The 24,253-nt window shown below is 42.8% G+C and overlaps 1 protein-coding gene across 3 annotated transcripts in view; it reads left to right on the forward strand.

Annotated features, from left to right (window-relative positions):
- Positions 1–2,835: 2,835 nt before the first annotated feature.
- Positions 2,836–24,253, forward strand: part of LOC141063506 (interferon-induced, double-stranded RNA-activated protein kinase-like) — a 125,360-nt gene continuing 103,942 nt past the window's right edge. For all 3 annotated transcript variants that reach the window (XR_012224890.1, XM_073557586.1, XM_073557587.1), the window contains exons 1-5: positions 2,836–2,965; positions 5,765–5,895; positions 9,754–9,868; positions 12,176–12,279; positions 18,428–18,563. Coding sequence is in view for 2 of the 3 variants with exons in the window: in XM_073557586.1 (XP_073413687.1) it covers positions 5,783–5,895; positions 9,754–9,868; positions 12,176–12,279; positions 18,428–18,563 (468 nt within the window). In the remaining variant the exon portion in view is untranslated. The remainder of the gene's footprint in view (positions 2,966–5,764; positions 5,896–9,753; positions 9,869–12,175; positions 12,280–18,427; positions 18,564–24,253) is intronic.

A 24,253-nucleotide genomic window follows, 5' to 3' on the forward strand; every position in this document is an offset into this window, starting at 1 on the left:
AAATGCATTTAATGTAAACATTGATATCCTATAGTTACAGCCTTGCAGCTAGAGGATCTTAGACTTACACTATGAATGTTTGACAGTGATTTCCTTTTTCATGCATAGACATCTTTGTATTTTTATTTAGTAGCACCATCTACTGATCACTCTATGTAATAGCAATACCCTTAATTTATTTTTTGCATATTTATTTTTTATGAATTTATGTAATATCACTTTTTGCACTTTAAATCAATTTTTGGTTCTTTTTTTATATAAGCATTAGCACTTTTCTAGGTATTATTTGCTTTAAATTTATTTTTAAAAAAATTTTGGGAAGTCATTGCATAATTTACTGACATTTATTTATTGTGGACTTTAATTCTGCCTCTTTTTTTGATACTTTAATTTTAAATGTTTTTCTTATCTATAAATCAATAAACCTTATGTTTTAATATTGAGCTATTAGTCACTTCAATTTTTGTTCCTTAAATACCAGTTAGGTGAACAAATCATGTGCCTATAATTATTAGGAGGATGTAGTAAGGAGCACTGAGAGACTAGGCAGATGGAGCTGAGGCTGCAGTAAACTATTTTAGCTCACTCCAGTTGTGCAGTCACAGCCACACAGCTCAGTACTGCTGTATAACGACTTCCATGCTGTTGCTATGGTATCAAGTGATACAGAGAAAGAAGAGTAGGAATCTATGTCACTGTATGGAAGACATAATAGCAGCTAGTGTCTACCCACTGGATTAAAGAAAACAGAGATTGAGTCTGAAGAGGGGGAAACTGGTTAAAAGTACAGTATACAAGTCACATAATTGCCAGAAATAGGACTTTGCACTCAAGTGCTCTACATCCTGCAGGTAGTTTGTGACGACCTTGGAGAACCTGCACTATCTATTGATACAAATCAAATCCAATAGATATCTGTGGTGAGGTCCAGGACCTTTGCATGCCTCCTCCCTGTGAATAAACGAAAAGTGTAGATGAACTTGCATGTTTAGAGTAGATTATGAGTGCATGATCTATAATCCAGGACCCACTACTTGACTTTTTCTACAAGTAGATGCACTGATTTACCAGTTAAAATGTAATTCATTATGAGCATTTAGATCTTCCAGTTATTGGCATGTGTCCCAGCACAGTGTTCTGTGTTACATTGTAGATGAGATCCCAAGTTATCTTGTATGGCATATTCACAGGATATGCTATCAATGTATAGTAGATGCAGATCCTAGCAATGGGACCTGTTTCTGTCTTCAGAATGGGGCTCCATTACCTGCTGCTGTCAATGGAGGGGCGGAAGGAGGTCCCATTTATTTGTATGGGGATTGAAAACCGCTCTCTACAGAAAGCAGTGAATGAAGGGGTCTCGTGGACGTCGGGCACTCAGACCATCCTCATGGAGTTGGTTTCTAACCGTTTGTACAGACATATGCACATTTGTGGCCTGCTGGAGGTCATTTTGCAGGGCTCTGGCAGAGCTCCTCCTGTTCATCCTTGCACAAAGGCTGAGGTAGCGGTCCTGCTATTGGATTGATGCCCTCCTACAGCCCCCTCCACATCTCCTGGTGTACTGGCCTGTCTCCTGGTAGCGCCCTCCAGCCTCTAGACACTATGCTGACAGACACAGCAAGTCTTCTTGCCACAGCTCACATTGATGTGCCATCCTGGATGAGCTGCACTACCTGAGAAACTTGTGTGGGTTGTAGAGTCCATCTCATGCTACCACGAGTGTGAAAGCACAACCAACATTCAAAAGTGACCAAAACATCAGCCAGAAAGCATTGGTACTGAGATGTGGTCTGTGGTCCCCACCTGCAGAACCACTCCTTTATTGAGGGTGTCTTGATAATTGGCAATAATTTCCATCTGCTGTCTATTCCATTTGCACAACAGCATGTGAAATTGATTGTCAATCAGTGTTGCTTCCTAAGGTTGATTTCACAGAAGTTTGATTTACTTGGAGTTATATTCTGTTGTTTAAGTGTTCCCTTTATTTTTTTGAGCAGTGCACAGTTGGCTGGGTTCTTGACAGGGAGTGAGATGGGACCGATGATTTCTGTGGGCCCCTGAACACTTTATAATGAGCTAGACACCAAACTGGAAACCAAACTATTACAACGCTTTATTGATAAGGACACTGAAATTAATCATATTTTACATTGTGATTGGAGATTTCACATTCCAGATATGACAGCATTGCCAACCTGTAATTTCCTTTATTTTACGCAAGTAATCCTAAAATCAAGAAGAACCAAGAATTTGAAAACCTTAGTGACAGAAACATATGCCAAGTTATCTAGGTCTAGAATTCAATGTACTGATATGAACACAATACCATCATTTATTGTGATCCGTAGATTTATGATAATTACAATCACCGTGACCTGTTCTATGGCACCACCAGAAAAAACAAATTACAGAAAAGGACGCTGGAAAAAGTCCTCTATTGTTCTGGACTGTCCGGGAACTTCCTGGACAACCCTGATAGGCAGTGAAGTAGTCCAGCCATTCATGAGGTGCTGCAGCATCTGCACTTCAAGAATCAAGGAATCATCAGTGACAAGACTAAGCTCCCACCAGTCAGGCTAGGATAGCTCTTCCATATATCAGGGTGTCGTTGTCTCCCTCTTTGATTCCTGCCCATTTCTATGTTATTCACTAAAACTCATTATCTGCTTCTAGCTCTTTCTATATTCTGCATAGGAGAAACGAAACTGAATCCTGCTTGTAAGAAAGAGTGACGTCACTGAACAGATGACTATGGGGCTGGGTTGTCCTAATACCGCCCTATGTATGGGTGTCATACTGAGGATTAACTCCTAGAGCACTGAACACCATACCCTGAATGCTGATTCACGCTCAGAAAACTGGCAAGGAAAGAGTGCAAGGGGATGTGGCCTCCCTCCCTATAAAATCCCTGTCTCCTGTACACTGTCCTGTGTAGAGCGTCTACGGAGAGCATTGGAGACAGGTGAGACCTGACTTTGGCCTATAATGCTTTTACTATTTCCATATTAAACCATCATGACCAGATATTGTGTAACCCATCCGTAATACAACGTACAAATGTTAGCCATTGCCGTATTACACAAGCATTTTTGAAAGAGGAGGCTGCCATACAACTTCGAAAACAGGGTCCCCAAATGGACTCGGGTCACTTACCTACTCCTCTAGCTACCGCCTTCCCCTCATGTCTCTAAATCACTGATGGGCCCAGAGGTAGATAGACCATAGATGTCAAAGGTGAAAAACGTGGTGGAAGAATGCAAATCTATTAGGCCTCTTTCACACTTCAGTTGTTTGACGTCAGTCAAAATCCGCCAGTTTTATAAAAAGAAAACGGATCCGCCTATTTTTTGGCGGATCCGTTTTTTTTCCTTTAGACTTGCATTAGCGGCGGATTATGACTGATGGTCGTCCGTTGCATCCGTTTTTTGATGGATCCGTTTGAATTGTAGCGTCCGCCGTCTGGAGTAGACGGACAAGGGAACGTTTTTCTCAGCGGCGGTCCCGCTATTTTAAACTGCGCATGCCTGGAACATTTGTCCTGTGATGCATTTTAACCCTAAACGCCGCTCTGGCAGAGGCGAAGTTCTCTCTCTCTCTCTCTCTCTCCGTTCCTTTAAATTTCACACACTTAGCAGCTGCAGCGATCCGTCCAAAAAACGCATACACTTATTCTAAAGGGGAAACGGATCCGTTTTTACACACTTTCGCGGTTTGCAACTGACGACAAACAACTGAAGTGTGAAAGAGGCCTTACTTATTACTGTAATGTATGATTTGTGAGTGTCAAACTGATGGATCCCCCACGCAAGTGATCTCAAGCTACTGGCACAGTATTATTATTATTATTATTATTATTTATTTATATAGCGCCATTAATTCCATGGTGCTGTACATGAGAAGGGAGGTTACATACAAAGTTATAGATATCGTTAACAGTAAACAAATTTACAATGACAGACTGGTACAGAGGGGAGAGCACTCTGTCCTTGCGGACTTACATTCTACGGGATAGTGGGGAAGAGACAGAAGGTCGGGGGTGCAGCAGCTCTGGTAGTTTTGAGGTTATGAGAATTGGAATATAAAAAGATAAGAAGAAACACCTCCCCATGTAGACCCTCAGCCCGGCCCCTGTCCTATACGCACCCTGCACCGTGCTCTTATGTTAGTGATAAGGGTCACTCACTAGCATATGTGCCTATGTTAGCAAAAGTGATTCCTCCTTGGCTAATAATTCCAATAATGATAGATTGAGTATTTCTCTATCGCTACCTATTTACCCTCATTCTGTCCCAGTTTATCAGTCATGCCCATTACTGGATGGAAATCACAGGTAACTACATACCAACTGGACACAGGTCACTCCAGCTACTGCCTCCCCCTCAAGTCACCAAATCACATTACTAGTAATTTACCATCCGCTGAATATATTTATCATCTGCAGTTTTTTTAAGTCATATTTCTTAATTTTATTTTTTTCTTTTAATAATTTTTACTCCTCCTACCTACTAAAGTGAGAAATGTGACTTTTTAAACAAGTCATGTCAACAAATAAATCTAAATCCTGGCCAAGCAGAAAGTGACTTTCATTCCACGTATTCCAAACCAATGTGCCTGGCACCAATGGCTCTAAATTCAAATAGCTGAAGTGAACCTGATGATCCATGGACCGCATGTACCAGGCAGTGGTTGTGTGATCTAAGTGAGCTATGTTTGACCCTGAAGCTCTACTGCGTTTCAAAGAACATACTTTAAGGGTGTGTGCACACGCTGCGGAATGTGCTGCGGATTCATCCGCGCGGATTTTGCAAAATCCGCAGATAAATCCGCAGGTCAAAAGACCTGCGGTTTATCTGCGGATTAGCCTGCGGTTTTGCCCTGCGGTTTATCATCTCCACAATGGAGGAGATGGTAAACCGCTGTGGAATCCGCAGAAAGAATTGACATGCAATTCTTTCTGCGGATTTGAAACTGCAGCAAAATCCGCGTGGAAAATTCCGCAGCGTCTGCACAGCGGTTTTTAATTTCCATAGGGAATAATGGTATTGTACACCGCAGCTAATTCTGCTGCGAATCCGCAGGGCCAAATCCGCTGCGGATCCGCAGCAGAATCCGCAGCGTGTGCACACACCCTAAGAGCAACCCAGGACAAAGCCACGCAGGAGACTAGTCAGATATTCAGGTCCCCAGTGGCTTCTCCCCACATGCTGCCCTTGATTGACAGGTATTTGTCTCCATGTGCACGTAGGGTTATACTTGTCAATCCAGGACAGCAAGCAAGGAGAAGCCAATGGGGACCTGCCTGTCTGACTAGTATGCAGTGCAGCTTGGTCCCCAGCGGCTTTTTAATTATTTTTTTCTCTAAAATGCCACAGCGTGTCTCAGTCCACCATACCTGGCTGTAATCATACAGCTATTGCCGCCTGATACATGGTGCCCCTGGTTACCTCTGATACATACTACCCCCACTAATCAAGAGGACGGAATTATCGTGTCACCTGTTTGAATGGGGCTGAGGTCAAGCATGCGCACTTCATCACCACATAAAGTCTATGAGACGTTGTATTCTGCCATCTCCTTTGGAAGAAGCTGCAGTGAGTATGCTTCAGCACTAATCCATTCAAAAAAGCGACCCGTGGATAGATGATAGGTTTGGAAGTGGGAGATCCCCCTTATGCGCATTGTTACACATGGTGGTTTGAATAATTTTGCTGCTCATTCTGCTCTTATTTTATGCTGATTGTCAATTGTTTTCTTTTTACAGCCTTCTCATACTCCCACCATGGCAATGGAGGAGAACTACAAAGGATCACTAATGGAGTTATGTGCAAAAAATAAAAAGCCAACACCTAGGTTTCAAATTATTGAAGAATCTGGACCACCACATGATCGTGTGTAAGTTTGTAAGAATTCAGTTACAAGTGTTATTATTTCATGGTATATCTGTGTTGTCTGTGGGCTCATAATACACGAAAGGGGTAAGGCAAAGTAGTCAGGTTACATTCCAAGGTCAGAATTCAAGGAAAGGAGTGGATCAAGACAAAGGAACTAGGCGAACGGGTGGTCTGAGGCAAGGTCCAAGGACAGGCAGCTATAGATCAGAGACAGAGCACTGGAGAACAAGATAAACATGCGCCACTGAGCTAAAGCTATAACTGGCAGTAATCCGAGGCAGACAGCCAGTTAAATAGCCAGGGAATCACTCAGAATAGGAGGTACCTGTAGGAAACCTAGCACTCCCTGGCCCTGATTGTGCAACTGTAATGTCACTCCCAACATTGACAGCTCAGCATGCCCTAGACTCAGTTTGTATGGCTGATCTTTCTGTCACAATATTGACAGCTAAGCAATCCCATCCCTGAGATTGGCAGGCTGAGCTGCCAATCACTAGACTGTGAAAGAATTGTGACATTCCTCTTCCGGGCTGCTCTGTCGACGGGGCGTAATTGCCGACGTCTTTGCAGTTATGCATCGAGGAACTGACTCTCGATCAACATGACATCGGCAGTCAAGCCACGTCAACAGAGCAGAGCAGAAGAGAAGTAGCTGCTCTGTCGACGTGATGTCATGTCACCAAAGGCCGCATAATCGCTGGCAGGAGCAGTCCGTGACTGCTCTGAACAGGCAGAGATCAGTACAAAAGGCAGGTAGCTAGCAACTACCTACTTGTAAGTTCTTGGGCCCAAAAGAAAAAAATTAAATAGTCCCGGACAACCCCTCTAATATTGGCCCTGTAGGCCCTAATGCACAAGCTGTGATGCAATGCATGTTCTGACGTCTTTCTTCTATAGCCATTACAAAACAATTTGTGCTTCAGGAACACTTTTACGTGATTGGACAAGATAGTCTTGTATGCTTCTCACTTACATCACTGAGGTTTGGGCACACATGACCTTGTTGTTGGTATGTCATCCCTTGAACTACTTTTGAATAGTACTAACCACTGCACATCGTGAACACCCACAAGAGCTGACAATTTGGCGATACTCTGACCCATTCAACTAGCCATATCAACTTTTCCTTTATCAGAGTTTCACATATTCTTACACTTGCCTAGTTTTCCTGCTTTAAACATTTGGGTACTGCCTGTTCACTTGCTGTAAACACCGTTGTGATGAAACATCCAATGTTCACTCCACCTGAGAGTGGTTTTAATGTTATTACGGGTGAACTCTGCATCATTCAACCCAAGTTGAAATTAGGTCCAATAAAAGGGGATAGGGCAGAAAGTCAAAAGGTCATATCAGACAGGAAAGATAGTAACAAGTATCCAGCATAGTGAAATGCAGAGCTGCAATTTCTGCACCCTCTTTAGCTACGCCCATGGTGGAATGTCCACTTCAATAAAGGATTCATGCCCCATGAACTTTTTCACATTTTTTCATGATATGACCACAAACTTAATTGTATTTTACTGGGATTTTATGTGATATGCCAACACAAAGTGGCAAGTATTTATGAAGTATAAAGGAAATTATGCCTGATTTTCTAATTATTTAAAAAATATAACTCTGAAAATGATGACATGCATTTATATTCAGCCACCTGTTAGCTCTAAATAAAATCCTGAGTGACAACTTGCCTCCAGAAGTCACATAATTAGTAAATTGAGTCCACCTGTAAGTAAATCATTCTCAGTATAACAACTGATGTTCTGTGAAGGCCTCAGAGGTTTGTTTGAGAAGATTAGGGAACAAACAGCATCATAAAAAACAAAACAAAGAAAAATTTATAAAAAAAAATAGAGCTCCTAAGATCTCACAGGGCACTGTTCAATCCATCATCCAAAAAAGGAAGGAATATTGCACAATTGCATACCTATCAAGCAAAGGTGTAACTAGATTCCGATGGTCCCAGTGCACAATTTGGGCTCCCACCTACATGTTGGTCAGATGTATTAGCCATTGTAGCATTCTAAATCCTATAAAGACATATATGATGCCCCCCCATCATGTAATAATGCCCCCCATCCTTTACCCTTTCCTGATCTCATATCCTCCATACTGGGTCCATTCCAGTAATAATGTCCCCCATCCTGTGCACCTTCCAGTAATAATGGCCTGAAAATTATTGCAAACACAAATTCTTTGTTATTATTATCTTCATTTAATTTGTCTTAAATGAAAAAACACAAAAAGAATTGTCCTAAAGCCAAATTGGATATAATTCCACACCAAACATAAAAAAGAGGGTGGACAAAAGTATTGGCACTGTTCTAAAACTCATGTGATGCTTCTCTAATTTGTGTAATTAACGGCACCTGTAACTTACCTGTGGCACCTAACAGGTGTTGGCAATAACTAAATCACACTTGCAGCCAGTTGACATGGATTAAAGTTGACTCAACCTCTGTCCTGTGTCCTTGTGTGTACCACATTGAGCATGGAGAAAAGAAAGAAGACCAAAGAACTGTCTGAGGACTTGAGAAACCAAATTGTGAGGAAGCATGAGCAATCTCAAGGCTACAAGTCCATCTCCAAAGACCTGAATGTTCCTGTGTCTACCGTGCGCAGTGTCATCAAGAAGTTTAAAGCCCATGGCACTGTGGCTAACCTCCCTAGATGTGGACGGAAAAGAAAAATTGACAAGAGATTTCAACGCAAGATTGTGCGGAGGTTGGATAAAGAACCTCGACTAACATCCAAACAAGTTCAAGCTGCTCTGCACTCCGAGGGTACAACAGTGTCAACCCGTACTATCCGTCGGCGTTTGAATGAAAAGGGACTGTATGGTAGGAGACCCAGGAAGACCCCACTTCTTACCCCGAGACATAAAAAAGCCAGGCTGGAGTTTGCCAAAACTTACCTGAAAAAAACTAAAATGTTTTGGAAGAATGTTCTCTGGTCAGATGAGACAAAAGTAGAGCTTTTTGGGCAAAGGCATCAACATAGAGTTTACAGGAGAAAAAAAGAGGCATTCAAAGAAAAAAACACGGTCCCTACAGTCAAACATGGCGGAGGTTCCCTGATGTTTTGGGGTTGCTTTGCTGCCTCTGGCACTGGACTGCTTCACCGTGTGCATGGCATTATGAAGTCTGAAGACTACCAACAAATTTTGCAGCATAATGTAGGGCCCAGTCTGAGAAGGCTGGGTCTCCCTCAGAGGTCATGGGTCTTCCAGCAGGACAATGACCCAAAACACACTTCAAAAAGCACTAGAAAATGGTTTGAGAGAAAGCACTGGAGACTTCTAAGGTGGCCAGCAATGAGTCCAGACCTGAATCCCATAGAACACCTGTGGAGAGATCTAAATTGGCAGTTTGGAGAAGGCACCCTTCTAATATCAGGGACCTGGAGCAGTTTGCCAAAGAAGAATGGTCTAAAATTCCAGCAGAGCATTGTAAGAAACTCATTGATGGTTACCGGAAGCGGTGGGTCGCAGTTATTTTGGCTAAAGGTTGTGCAACCAAGTATTAGGCTGAGGGTGCCAGTACTTTTGTCTGGCCCATTTTTGGAGTTTTGTGTGAAATGATCAATGTTTTGCTTTTTGCTTCATTCTCTTTTGTGTTTTTTCATTTAAGACAAATTAAATGAAGATAATAATACCAAAGAATTTGTGATTGCAATCATTTTCAGGAAGAAACTGAGTATTATCTGACAAAATTGCAGGGGTATCAATACTTTTGGCTACAACTGTATACTACTGCATACATCAAAAAAATCCATCTGTAGCTTATGTTGGAAAATAACTGCACAGCCTGTGTAAAGATGTGTCGTGATGTCAGATTGTAACGTATCTCTTTTTCTTTTCAAGTTTTGTTTGTCAAGTTTCAATTGATGGCCAAATGGTTGGAGAAGCTGAAGGCAAAACTAAGAAATTAGCAGAGAACCAAGCAGCCAAAAAAGCTTTGCAAGCTGTTGGAAATAAAGTGAGTTTTCCTTTCTGTCATTCACATTGCATAATATTCTATTTAATGATTGTACACATATCGACAATACATGGTTGAAATGCAGAATGTATACACAAAAAAAGAATATTCGTGGAAAGCCTTGGAGCTTTGTTTTGTTGACCAGTCCCAATTATATTAGCCTAATTACTGCACTTTGTCTTTTTACTGCATGCTATCTTTTTTAATATACTTTTGTATTAAAACACATTTTTTTTGTCCCTTCAGAGGCAAAAAAAGCTTAATGTTTAAAGCCACTTTTAAGTTGAATAATACACATTATCCCTCCTTTGATACATTGTTTACACACGGTCCTCTCCTGTAAAATATTGCCTGTATTTTTTTTTTTTTGCCTTCATGAACTAAAAGCCCATACAAGTCCTCCCTTATGAACTATAACTGACACACTGTCTTCTCTTATGAGCTATAACCTCCACACAGTCTTCCTTTATGCACTGTAACTGACACACACTTCCCTTATGAACTACACCTGCAGCACAATCCTTGCTTATGAATTATAAATGCCACACAGACACAGTCCTCCCTTCTGAACTACTGTATAAACTCCACATCTTACTCCATTATGAACTATAACCACCAGACTAAGCCCCTTATTAACTAAAATCATCTCACTGACCCCTTATGAATTGTCATCTACAATGTCCTTACTTTATGTTTTCCCCTATCCTCTTTCCTCTCACACTGTCCGTATGTCTACACTGCACTTCCACGCCGCCCCCTCTTCACACTGTGCTTCATACTATCTCTCCACACTGTACTTCTCCTACTGTACATCCCCCCTCTCCATACTGTTAAACCGCTGTTGCCTTTCCATGCTCTGCCCCCGTTCACTGTTTTTATCTCCACACTGTCCCCCCTACAATGCCCCATCTCCATATTGTGCCTGACATTGTATCCACCACAGTGCCCCCTCTCCATACTGTACCCTCACACTGTCCACTATCCACCCTCCACATGCAGTCCCACCTCAACTGTATCTCATTCCTATGGGGTGGAAAAATGCTGCATCCTGAGTGACACGTCAAGTTGCTGCCTGAGGCGAGATATTCATCAAGCCTCATGGCTGAAGCGACACTGCTGTCTTGGTCTTACACTTCTGCATTCTCTCAAAACATTTCTCTTTACTAGTCAGGTGTTTCACCTCACACACCTTCACTTGTTTCCAATCACACAACTTTAGATTTTCCCCAATTGATATTAAGACCGGATAAACTCCCAACATTTTAAGGATATCCATAACATTAAAGGGAATCTGTCACCTCAGGAATCTGTCACCTCATTTTTGGCTTATTAGATAAAAATATAATTGTATTGAGTGTTTACTATAAATTTCCCACCTAGTTTTGAATTCCCCTGACTCCCCATGTATCACCCAAAAATACCTTTTTTCTTTCACCCGCACTGTATGTAAATAAGTTGGGTCCGGTCCGATGGGTGTTCAAAATTTCAGGTAATTTCCGTAGTTCTTGTCCATATTTTGCGCGTGCGCATTGCAATCTTTACTCGCGCGTGCGCAGTATGCTTTGCCCAACTGCGGGCAAAGCCGAAAAGCATTATTGCGCATGCGCCGGTGAACTATGTCCCGGAACACAGAAATGGCAGCGAAATACTTCCGGGACATAGTACTTCCAGCGCATGTGAACTACTTCCATAGTACTTCCAGCGCAGGTGAAAGAAAAAAGGTATTTTTTGGGTGATACATGGAGAGTCAGGGGAATTCAAAACTATGTGGGAAATGTATAGAAAACACTCAATACAATGATACTTTTATCTGATAAGCCGAAAATCAGGTGACAGATTCCCTTTAAACAGTGATCCATCACAGTCCCGAAGAAAAAGTCAGACACCATCCACATATAGTTCCTTATCACCGCTGCCAAAGGTTCAATGGCAATGGCAAACCATAGCAGTGACATAGGGCACCCCTGCCTTGTACCTCTGTACTCTTTAAAGCATTCAGATAATGTACAATTTGCCTTAACTTTAACTGTTGGAGAAGAATAAAACAACTGTACCCAGGATATAAAAACCTGCGTTCTACACTGTTGACACAAAACATTTTTAAAGCTATTCATAAAACCTTATTCTGTAACTGGTCACGTGAAGGATACTTGAGGTTTACACCCATGGACCACCCCCACCTAGATAATAAGCTCTTCAAGTGATGTACTAAAACTGTTGTACAGTTCTATGGCAGAATATAAGATAATTATATTAGAAACTATTTTCTCTGTAAGTTTAATAGCAATGTGCCTTTTTTTTGTGCAGAATCCTAAAAATTACATTGCACTGCTTCATAAATACTCCCAGAAGAAAAAACAAGCTTTTAATTTTGATCGAGTGTCTCATGCAGGACCGTCACATAATCCTGAGTAAGTAGAGTATCCAGCTTTAGGCTTCATTCTGACATTGTTGATTCTTCATATACATTAAAACACGGACCGTTGTTCATCATTATTTTGGACCCGATTTTCATCAGTGTTTAGTCAGTGTGTCTGTTTTCACCTTCAGTAGTTCATCAATTTTTCATTGGTGAAAAAAACAAGCTACAAAGCTTTGCATATCCTTTGCAAAATTAATCACAGTTGGTACACTGATGTCATCTGTGTGCTGCAGAAATAGAAAAAAAAGGGAAAAGAGAAAAAAAAAATAAAAAAATCTACATGAGACCTTAGGGTCCATGGAGACATCCGTGGATCTTACACCGCAATGCACAGACTGGCCACGGCGCTCCTGACCCGAGCGTCACATCTGCATATATTTCTACTCTCTGCAAGTTTGTGCATTAGCGGTCTGTGCTCAAACAGATTTGCATGGATGTCTGCATGAGCCATTATACTGCGTCAGTCAGTGCTGTCTCCTTTCATTCTGCTGATAGTTGGGGATCCCTTTACTGTTCACAGTTTGATGGCTCATGCGCAGCCTAGTCCAGGGATGTCAAACTCAAATACACAGAGGGCCAAAATTAAAAGCTTAGACAAAGTCACGGGTCAACCTTGAAATTTATTTAAAAAATGTCTACAATTTAAGTTTTTCATTATTATCAAATATAACGATGAACTTAGAGGTAGTCCCACAAACAAAGAAAATTTTAATGAATAGATCTTAGAATAATATATTTGAATAATATGTTATGTAAAAAGCATATGGCCCAATAGCCTAATTTAAATGTGTAGTAACAAAGGATAACAACACGTAAATACAGATAATAAAGTATGATGCAAAAAATGTGCCCCCAAACACAGTATGATACCCCCACAGTGAATTCCTCCACAATACCCTTCGCACACACAGTATGATGACCCTACTGTACCTCCCCCCTCCCTCAACCACAGCGACAAAGAATGGTAACCCCATCACAGTATGATTCTCTACCTGTAATCCCCACACAGCCCTACATACAGTATAATGGCCAGAAAAGTGCTCCATACTGTATAGTGAGTCCTACATAGTCCTCCATACAGTATTACAGGGCCCTGCATTGCCTTACATACAGTATAATGGACCCACATAGTGTTCCATACAGTATAATAGCCCCACATAGTGCTCCTTACAATATAATGTATCCACATAATGCTCCATACAGTACAGTGGGTCCCATATAGTGCTTCATACAGTGTAATGGCCTCACATAGTGCTCCATACAGTATAATGGCCCCATATAGTGCTTCATACAGTATAATGGCCCCACATAGTGCTTCATACAGTATAAAGGCCCCATATAGTGCTTCATACAGTATAAAGGCCCCACATAGTGCTCCATACAGTATAATGGCCCCACATAGTGCTTCATACAGTATAATGGCCCCACATAGTGCTCCATACAGTATAATGGCCCCACATAGTGCTCTATACAGTATAAAGAGCAGAACATAGTGCTTCCTACAATATAATGGACCCACATAATGCTCCATACAGTAAAATGTGTCCCATATAGTGCTCCCTCATATAGTGGTTCAGTAGTTAGCATTGCTGCCTTGCAGTGCTGGGGTCCTGGGTTCAAATCACACCAAAAACAACATCTGCAAGGAAAAGAAACAAACACACACCGGCGCTACAAATACACAGGCAATAGAAAAGCTGCTGGCACACCTGGCAGATTAAGTGTGCTGTCTGCCACTGAAAAAACACAACTGAAACTAAACTAAAAGTGGCCGCGCTTAAACACTGTGTAATAAATTTACAAACAAACTGAAAGTAACAGTGAAACTTGAAAGGAAAGACGTTACTCACTGTTACAGAGACTGGCTGTTGGTAATCATAATACTCTTGAAATCATAAATGTTAAAAAGAAAAAGGCCTCTAAACTAAAGCAAATCCAGGGAGCGTCCTCCCGTTTGCAAAAGAAACAGCTCCCCGCAAGGGAGCGCGTCCCCCTGAGCGGCAGACAGCCACGGCCGATGGCGCCGCCGGACAGTAGTGTGGTGACTAGCGGGGGGCGTGTATTGTGGGTGGTGACGTCACCGGTCCTTGCAAGACGAACATGTGCAAGGGCCATCTGCAAGGAGTTTGTATGTTCTCCCTGCATTTGTGTGAGTTTCCTCCGGGTTCTCTGGTTTCTTCCCTCAGTCCAAAGACATTCTGATAGGGAATCTAGATTGAAAGACCCAATAGAGATAGTGTCGATAATTTCTGTAAAGCGCTGTGGAATTAATAGTGCCATATAAGTAATTAAATAAAATAAATAAAAAATAAACATAGTGCTCTATACAGTATAATGGCTTCATATAGTGCTCCATACAGTATGTGCCCCACATATTAATCCTTACAGTATAATGGACCCACATAATGCTCCATACAGTATTATTCACCCCACAAATTTCTCCATACAGTATAATGGATCCACATAGTGCTCCGTACAGTATATTGTGCCCCACATATTAATCCCTACAGTATAATGTATCCACATAGTGCTCCATACAGTATTATGTGCTCCACATATTACTCCATACAGTATAATGGGCCCACATGCGGCTCCATATAGTATAATAGGCCCCACTTCAAAAATAAATAAATACTCACCTTTGCTCATTCCCCTATCTGTTTCGGTCTCTTCATGGTGTCTTCAGATGCTCTTCACATCTTGGTAGCCTCTGCTGACTCTCCTTCCTCATTCATTGGTTTTGACCCGCTCGACTTCGTAGGCCAAATATACACACCCTCGGGCCAGAGTTTGACATATGTGGCCAAGGCCAATGATCTTTTTTTCAGACAACCCTTTTAATGTGTACAATTGAATTGAACAATTTAGACTTCATGGAAAGGTAATGTGTGAAAGGTATACATTGGGCGGATTTCCTTAAAGGGTTTATCCAAGAATATTTTTGTAATATGGGCCTAAAAACTAACTGTTGTGCCTGGTGCCGATTTCTACCAGCACAGAGCGGTCACAGACTGCTTCTGCCGGTGATTCAGCAGCTTCCCCTTCCGCTGTCACATCAACAGGGCAGTTACTTCTTTTCCACTCTGCTCTGTTGAAGGGTTGTGACTGCTGACATCATGCTAATGCTTAACTGTGAGAGCTGGCTGTCAATCAGTATGACTCCGGCATTCAAGCCACATCAACAGAGCAGTCCAGAAGAAGAAGAGCTATTCTGTTGATATAAAGAAGCTGAATCACTGGCAGGAGCACGTAATGACTGCTTATGCCAATACTGTCACTGGGTTATCACGACAGAACAGAGCCAGAAGACCGCAGCGTCTGATGGCTCCAGCTTTGCCGCTGAGAAGAAGCACTTCTCCGGTGTATTAAGGGTGTTTGTTTTCTTTCAGCAGGACAGGGGTTAATTGGCCATGTGGAAATCCCTGATTTCAGCTGTGCTTGGTTAACCACTCCTCTCTCCTATAAAAACTAGGTCTGCAGGCCAGATCATTGGCTAAGCGCATTTGCTAAAAGGATCTGGAGAGAGAGAGGAGCTGGTGTTTGGAGTGCTGGAGGAGTTTATTGTGCGACGGTTGCTTGGTTTGTACGCTTGGAGATTCCTCATCCATTCCTGCTTTGTTTTCTTCCCCCGTCCTTCACACCCTGGTGTATACGTCTGTTGCTTGTGAGAGTATTATTTGTGAGTGGAATTTTCTTTTACCCTTGTCTCGTTCCCCTGTCTGTCGGGTTGGTGTGCTTTGGTACACGGTAGCGCCTCTCTTCCCCGGGAGGGGAAAGGGGACAGACGCAGGGCTAAAGTTAGGAGACAGGGCTAGGTTGGAGGCCCCGGCATCCTCGCCATCGGAGGTATCCCGGGGAACAGGGCGAGTTAGGGTGCCCCCTAGGGTCAGGGCCAGGAAAGGTGCCCCTGGTCCCAGTTTACTCGCCAGCCCAATCGTGATAAATACATAGTAGAACAGGCACGTATTTAGTAACTACCTGTTTGTTTGTTTTTTAAGTATGGGCTTAAAAAATAAACATCCTGGATAAACCCTATAAAGGGGTTGTCCAGTCTAAATTGTCATCACTGTGCACTGCTGGGATTTGCTGGGACAGGCGGGTACGTATGAGTTATACATATCCCGGCCAGGGCCCATCCAGTGAACACAGCCTCTCTCCATACATATTATTAAAATGTCCATCCATTCTGTGAGTTCCATAGACTACTTTACCTTTTTTTGTGCTGTGATTCCAATGCTGAGGAGTATATCTAGATATACAGAGGGAGAAATAAGTATGGAACACGTCACCAATTTTCAAAGTAAATATACAGTATTTGTAAAGATGTTATTGACATGAAATTCTCATCAGATGTCTGTAACAACCCACCCAAGTCAAAGAAATCAAACCATAGAGGTCCATAAATTACCGCATTTTTTCGGACTATAAGACGCACTTTTTCCCATAAAATTTTGGGGGAAAATGGGGGTGCATCTTATAGTTGGAATATACTTACAAAATACTGTGGTGGCGGTCCCAGTCCGACGCTGCAGCCTCCCTTCCCAGACTGGTGCGATGGTCTTGCTCTGTGGTGCGGCAGTGGTGCTCTGTGGTGTGGGGGGGGGGCTCCACCGGCATTTTGTAAAAGCCCGGAGGCCCCCACAGATCCATTGCTGCGATTCTGATGCGGGAAAATGGCCTCCGGGGGAGGCTCATGCTCAGATTGAGATCTCGGCACCATTGCCGAGATCTGAATCTCAGCATGCACCGGCCCCAGCAACCATTTTCCCGGGGGCCACCGCATCACCAAGATTGAGATCTCAGGACGAGATCTCGTTGCCGAGATCTCAATCTGAGCATGCGCCGCCCCCTGCAGCCATGTTCCCGGTGGCCACCGCATCGGAATGGATCTGGATCGCAATGGATCTGCGGTGGCCTAAGGGCTTTCACAAAATGCCAGCGGAGCCCCACCACACCACAGAGCACTACCACCGCACCTGTCGCAAAATGCCGGCAGAGCCCCGCCGCACCACCACCCCACCTGTCGCAAAATGCTGGTGGAGCCCCGCCACAGCATCGCCAAACCTGTCGCAAAATACCGGCGGAATCCCCAGGAACCCCAGAGCACCACCTCCGCAATAGCCTGTGATGGGATTTCCTGGAGGCCAACGCACCAGACTGGACCACCCATCAACCCCTGTGAATACGCTCCCCTGTGACCACTCCTCCACCTGTGCCGATACTTCCCTGGTAAGCTGAATTCAGACTGTAAGACGGACCTCCATTTGACACATTATTTCTTTTCCCTATTTTCCTTCTGAAAATTTGGAGTGCGTCTTAAAGTCCGAAAAATACGGTATGTATACTAAGAAATGACACAGTGAAAAAGAATTGATCACGCTTACTGAAATTTAATTAATACTTTGTACAGAAGCCCTTTGTTGGTGATGACTGCTTCAAGATGCCTTTCAGTATAGAGAAATGCTCAGGTGTGATTTTGGCCCATTCTTCCACATAAACACTCTTCAAATCCTGAAGGCTCTGGTTGCTTCTTCTATGAAGTCAGAGCTTTAGTTCCTTCTATAAATTTTCTCATGGATTCAGGTCTGGTGATTGGCTGGGCCATTCTAGCAGCTTTATTTTCTTCTCTGAAACCAACTGAGTTTCCTTGGCTGTGTTTCATTGTCTTGCTGAAAGGTCTACCCTTGTTTCATCTTCATCATCCTGTTAGATTGAAGCAGATTTTTATCAAGAATGTCTCTATACATTTGTCCATTCATTCTTCCTTTATTTATATGACAATTGCCAGTGCCGTATGCTGAAAAACATCAAACCATAATGTTCCCAGCTTGAATGGAGGTTTATCCCCTTCAGCGATGAGTCCCACTTTTGCTTTAGTTGCATTGCTGTGAAGAGGTCTTCACCAGGGAATGTGAAAGTGTCCCATGAGCCATTTTTCAACAACTGAAGGTACATGTTACTGTCACTACTGTGAGCAGCCTGCATGGCCTAATCATGTTACCACGGCCTGCAGTGCCTCATTATTCCACAACTTTTCCTTCTTGGTGTTGGAATTTCAACACCATACACACATGTACTGTATATTTTAAGTAAAAATATATATATTTATTGCTATTTATATATTTATTGCCTTTTAGGTTTATCTACAGGGTCATATTTGGAGATAGACAATTTACCCCATCAAGTGCAAAAAGTAGTATAAAACAAGCCGAAAATGAGGCAGCCTATCTTGCACTACAAGAGATCAAAAGAGAAGCTCCAGATGACCTTCCGGTACGCCATAATATATTATGTACTGTATATAACATATTATAAGCAACAGCCAGTATGGTTTTATGAAAGACAGAAAGTGTCAAAGAAGTAACTTAAAGACGAGCAATTGAAGAAATAGATGGCACTCACTGGATGAAAACATTATCTTCTTTTTTATATTAACCTATAAAAGTGGTGCAAATGGACAAAGGAAATATTCGAGACACTGCAGCTCCCCCATAAGCCTCACATTTTTTCTAAAAAAATATATTATAGTCAATAGATTCAACCTACATAATAATGGAAAATTAAAGGGTTATCTCCAGATATTGTCACTGATTGCCTAGCAGTCCCAAGAACTGGACTCTGGATCATGGAAACTGAGCTCTTGGTCAATCTCCATTTCATTCATTATTCATAGAACTGCCAGAAATTGTTGTCTCACCGACAATAAATTCCGATTCAGGGAGTACCCTTTAAAGCGGTTTTTAAAACACTAATTTAGATACATTGAGAGCAGTTCTATAATTTCAACTGTTGGGGACCAGAGTGCCAAGGATCAGGATCCAGAGTGCTTAATGTGCCAAAATAACTTATTTCCAATCCCCACCTCATGGAGGTCTATCAACTATTTCTATATCAGTTCCTGTTAAACTGGAGACATTGATGTTTTATTAATAGCGTACTAAGCCATACTCTGAGACCCTACAGTTTCTTATTGGTTCACCTACATTTTGGACATCACATACTGCTGTGCATTCCAAGAAACAAAATCACATGCGTGTTGTTATAATGCATAAGAGATTCCATAGGATAAGAAATATTCGCTTGCTTAGTGGCTTTCCTGATGTGTTTGAATAAGGTACTCCTCATGTAGACACATGACGGATTATATATACTGTATATGCATATAAAAGCCATCGTGTGTCTACATGAGGAGTACCTTATGAAAACACGTCAAGAAAGCCACTAAACAAGGGAATATTTCTTATCCTATTGAATCTCATGCACTATACTGTATTTTTTGGACTATAAGATGCACTTTTTTCCCTAAAATTTTTTGGGGAAAATGGGGGTGCGTCTTATAGTCAGAATATACTTACATAATACTGTGGCGACGGTCCCGGTCCAACGCTGCAGGGTGATGCAGCCTCCCTTCCCAGGATGGTGCCTTGATGGTGCTCTGTGGTGCAGTGGTGATGCTCTGTGGTGCAGCAGTGATTCTCTGTGGTGCGGGGGGGGGGGGCTCCGCCAGAATTTGATGAAAGCCCGGAGGTCCCCACAGATACATTGTTGCAAAGCGATGGCCTCCGGGAAAATGGCCGCCGGGGCGGCGCATGTTCAAATTCAGATCTCTGCACTGAGATCTCAATCTGAGCATGCGCCGCCCCCGGCGGCCATTTTCTCGGAGACCACCGCATCGCAGTAGATTGAGATCTCGGCAATGAGATCTCAATCTGAGCATGCGCCGCCTCCTGCAGCCATTTTCCCGGAGGCCACCGCAACGCAGCAATGGATCTGCGGGGGCCTCCAGGCTTTTACCAAATGCCGGTGGAGCCCTGCCGCACCACAGAGCGTCACTGCCGCATAATGCTGGCGGAGCCCCGCCGAACCGCAGAGCACCACCACACCTGTCACAAAATGCCAATGGAGCCCTTCCGCACCACAGCCGAACCTGTCGCAAAATACCAGCAGAACCACCAACAACCCCAGAGCACCACTGCCGCACCAGCCTGGCATGGGATTTACTGGAGGCCACCGCACCAGCCTGGACCACCGAACAACCCTTGTAACCACACTCCCATGACCACTCCTCCACCTGTGCCGATCCCCTCCGGCAAGCTGAATTTGGACTGTAAGACTGACCCCCATTTGACACATTACTCTTTTTTCCATATTTTCCTTCTGAAACTTTGGGGTGAGTCTTATGGTCCGGTGTGTCTTATAGTCCGAAAAATACGGTATATAGTGGCATGTAAAAGTTTCCGCACCCCTGGTCAAAATTACTGTAATTGTGAGCAGTTAAGTAAGTTGAAGATGAAATGATCTCTATAAGGCCTAAAGTTAAAGATGACATATTTCCTTTTTATTTTAGGCAAAACAAATATATTTTCATCTTTTACATTTTAGAAATTGCAAAAAGGAAAATTGCTAATGCAGATTTTGGGCACCCTTGGAGATTTGTGTGCTCAAATACTGTAACTTTAACCAAGGTTTCAGCCCTTATTTAGCCTGTTAGGGTTATGACTTGTTTAGTATCATCGTTGGAAAAGGCCAGGTGATGCAAATTTCCCACCTTTATAAAAACCCAGCCTCCTCTAACTTTGTGCCAAAAAACAGCTATTGTTGTGAGTTCATTTTCCCCTTCACCATTGAGGTATGATGAACTCCCTCTTCTGGTGAAGGAAGGTAGTGAGGCTGATTACCAAGCACCTGAGCAGGATTATGGTGACTGGAATTGCTGACTGGATATAAGGCAGCCGACGCCCTTCTGCCTTGCTGGTGATTTCTCAGAGGGATTCTAGGAGACCAGTCTGATTCCTGCTCCTCAAAAGCTAAGTTTTTTGCTCTGCTTTTTGCATTTGTGTTTTGGTTTTGTTTTGCCTTGTTTTTCTGGATTTCTGCCATTCCCTGCTGGGGTGAGCTGAATTCCTTTTTGCTCTGTCTTCAGAAAATACCTTAGTACTGATATAGTCTTTTTGAAGCCTAGCGTCTTCAGGGCTTTTTTCCCTATCAGTCTGTTGGCTCTTGTTTTGATAGGGTTTTGGCGGATTGCAGACAGCAGCTTTTCTATCCTGTCCTATTTAGTTAGCTTGGGCCCCATCATTTGCTCAGCCTATCTTTCTATCTGTGTGAGTGTTTTTCATCTTGCTTCACCGTCATTATATGTTGGGGGCTGCCTTTTGCTTTGGGGTCTGCTCTGGGGCAGTCTAGATTTCCCTTTCTGTCTTTAGGCTATTTAGTTCTCCGGCTGTGATCGAGGGGTCTAGGGCACTGTAGGAACCCCCCACGGCTACTGCTAGTTGTTGATAGATTCAGGGGTCTGCAATCCGATAGCTGCCAGCTTCTCTGGTTTTCTGGTCTTAGCTAGTATTTCTGTTTTTTGCCTCCTACGGTGACTCATTCATAACAAGCTATGGCATCTTCTAAGCAGCTGCCTAGCACTCTGAAAATGAAAATGGTGGAGGTCCACAAAGAAGAAGAAGGCTTAAAGAAGATAGGAAAGCGTTTTCAAGTTGCCCTTTCCTCAGTTCAAAATGTAATTAACAAATGGCAGAAACCAGGAACAGTGAAGGTCAAGATAAGGTCTGGAAGACCAACAAAATTTCAGATAGAGCTGCATGTAGAATTGCTAGAAAGACTGCTCTTTAACTATGTAAACTAACTTCACTGTTCAGGAAATGTCAGCAAGAGTTCACTATCCAGGTATGGAGAGTTGGACACGTCCTGGTTAGTAGAGTTTATTTCTAAAGTTGTTGCAAGCAATATGTGGTTAACCCTTTCCTTTTCCCTTCCCCTATATGTTACTTTGTTAGATATTACTTTGTTGCCCCTCAGGCTGTACACTTTATATTTCTCTGTGTAATTCCCTGAGAGTGTTGTGTGATTGTGCCCTATTTGTCTTGTTATGTATTTCCCCATGCACTGTACAGACTAGTGCTACTTAGGATCATTGGAAAGAATGAGGCTCAGGCATCTCCACCTTCAGAGGTAATCCTGGAACAGGGATAGCCAGGGACCTCTAGTCTGAAGGTCAGTTTGAGGAGTGGCGGGACTTTTTGGAGGGAGCTATCCACCCTATTAGCGATTACAGACCATAAGAATCTCTTCTACCTTGAGTCTGAAAAATGACTTACACCGAGACAAGCTCGTTGGTCATTGTTTTTCAATAGATTTAATTTCTTCGTTACCTTTTGCTCTGCTTCTAAAAGCATAAAGACCCATGCTCTGTCTATGAATTTTCTTGGGGGGGGGGGGATGCTGTGACGAGACTGTGCCTGTCCTTCAGAAGGGAGTGGTGGTGTCAGCACTTTGTACTGATGTGGGGTCTGAGATCTCAAATGCTCAATATGGTGCACCGTCTGGGGTTCCGAGGGACAAATCATTTGTTCCCCTGAATCGTCATCTTAAGATCCTGGAAGAAGATCATGATTTGGTATTCGATGGTCATCCTGGGGTTAAAGGGACTCTTGATCTCATATTGCGTCACTTTTAGTGGCCTAAAATTTGGGCAGATGTGGTTGCTTATGCCCACCTGTGCCCCCTGTGCGTTTTCTAAGGCGTCTCATTCTCATCTTTCAGGGTGTTTGTAGCCTTTGAGTATTCCCACTCAACCAAGGACAGGCATTTCTATGGACTTTATAACTGATTTGGCCTTTTCTGCTGGTAAAATGGTAAGGTAATTTTGGTGATTGTTGATAGGTTTTCTAAAATTAAACATTGCATCATCTTGCCGTCCTTACCAAATGCCAAGACGTTGGCTCAGGTGTTTGTTCGGAGATTGTTGAACTCCACAGTGTTCCCTCTAATATTGTCTCAGAGGTACGCAGTTTAGTGCTACATTTTGGAGGGCTTTTTGATCTCGGTTTGGGATTAAGCTGTCCCATTTGTTGGCTTTTCACCCTCAGTCTAATGGGCTAACAATGTATTAATCAGAATCTTGAGCAGTGTTTACGTTTTTTTGCATCTGAAAATTAGGAAGAATGGTTCACTTTTCTTTCTCTTGCTGAATTCGCCATTAATAATCATCGTCAGGAATCTACCTGTTTTCTGTGTTTATGATCTGCATCCTCAGTTCTGTACATTGCAGGAAGGTGATTCATCAGGGTTACCTGGGGAGGATCAGTTTGTTACTTTGTTTCTTCATTATCCTCTACATGGGAGTGCTTTCAGCGACATTTGCATGACGGGAGTTCCAAATATAGATGTTCGGCTGATTGTAAACGTGTGCCCGGTCCAGACCTGTGTGTGGGGGATCTGATGTGGTTGTCTTCCAAGAGCATTCACCTTAAAGTACCTTCGTTGAAGTTAGAACCACAGGCTATTGATCCGTTTAAAATTACAGCGATTATTAATCCTGTTACCTTCTGTCTGGCATTAACTGAATCATTCAAAATTCATAATGTTTTTCACAAGTCTCTTTCAAAGAAATATGTGGTTTCTGAAACTGCTCCTCCCTTACCACTATCTCTGGTCCAAGTCAATGGGTCATTAGAGTTTCAGGTATCCAAAATGATTGATTCCCTTCTCATCCGCCTCTCATTCTAATATTTAGTTAATTGGCAGGGATATGGTCCTGAGGAGAGGACTTGGTTACCAGCATCTGAATATTCATGCCGAACACCTGGCTAGGTCCTTTCATCTCCTTCATATGGGTAAACTGGATCCTGAGAGTCCAAGGGTCCCTCTTTGAGGGATGGGTACTGTCACAAGGAGGTTTTCTCAAACATCTCCAACTGTCATGGCGACATCAGGGTCTGTGGATTCCACAGATTCAGACATTTCTCTTTGTGACTCCATAGCTAGCTATGGTCTGAGCAGAATAACACAAGCGTCGCCTTCTAGAGCTGCAGATGCTATGCAGGATAGAAGGCGTTAAATTTTTGATTTGACTCAGGTTATTGTTTGAATGTGGTCACATGCTGTGGGAGAACCAGTCGTGTCTGCTCTTTCCTTATTTAACCTGATTCCACTATTTAGGTAATGCCAGC

Source organism: Dendrobates tinctorius, unplaced genomic scaffold (assembly GCF_039654945.1).
Source record: "Dendrobates tinctorius isolate UK_male_01 unplaced genomic scaffold, ASM3965494v1 ptg000250l, whole genome shotgun sequence".
NCBI lineage: Eukaryota > Metazoa > Chordata > Amphibia > Anura > Dendrobatidae > Dendrobates > Dendrobates tinctorius.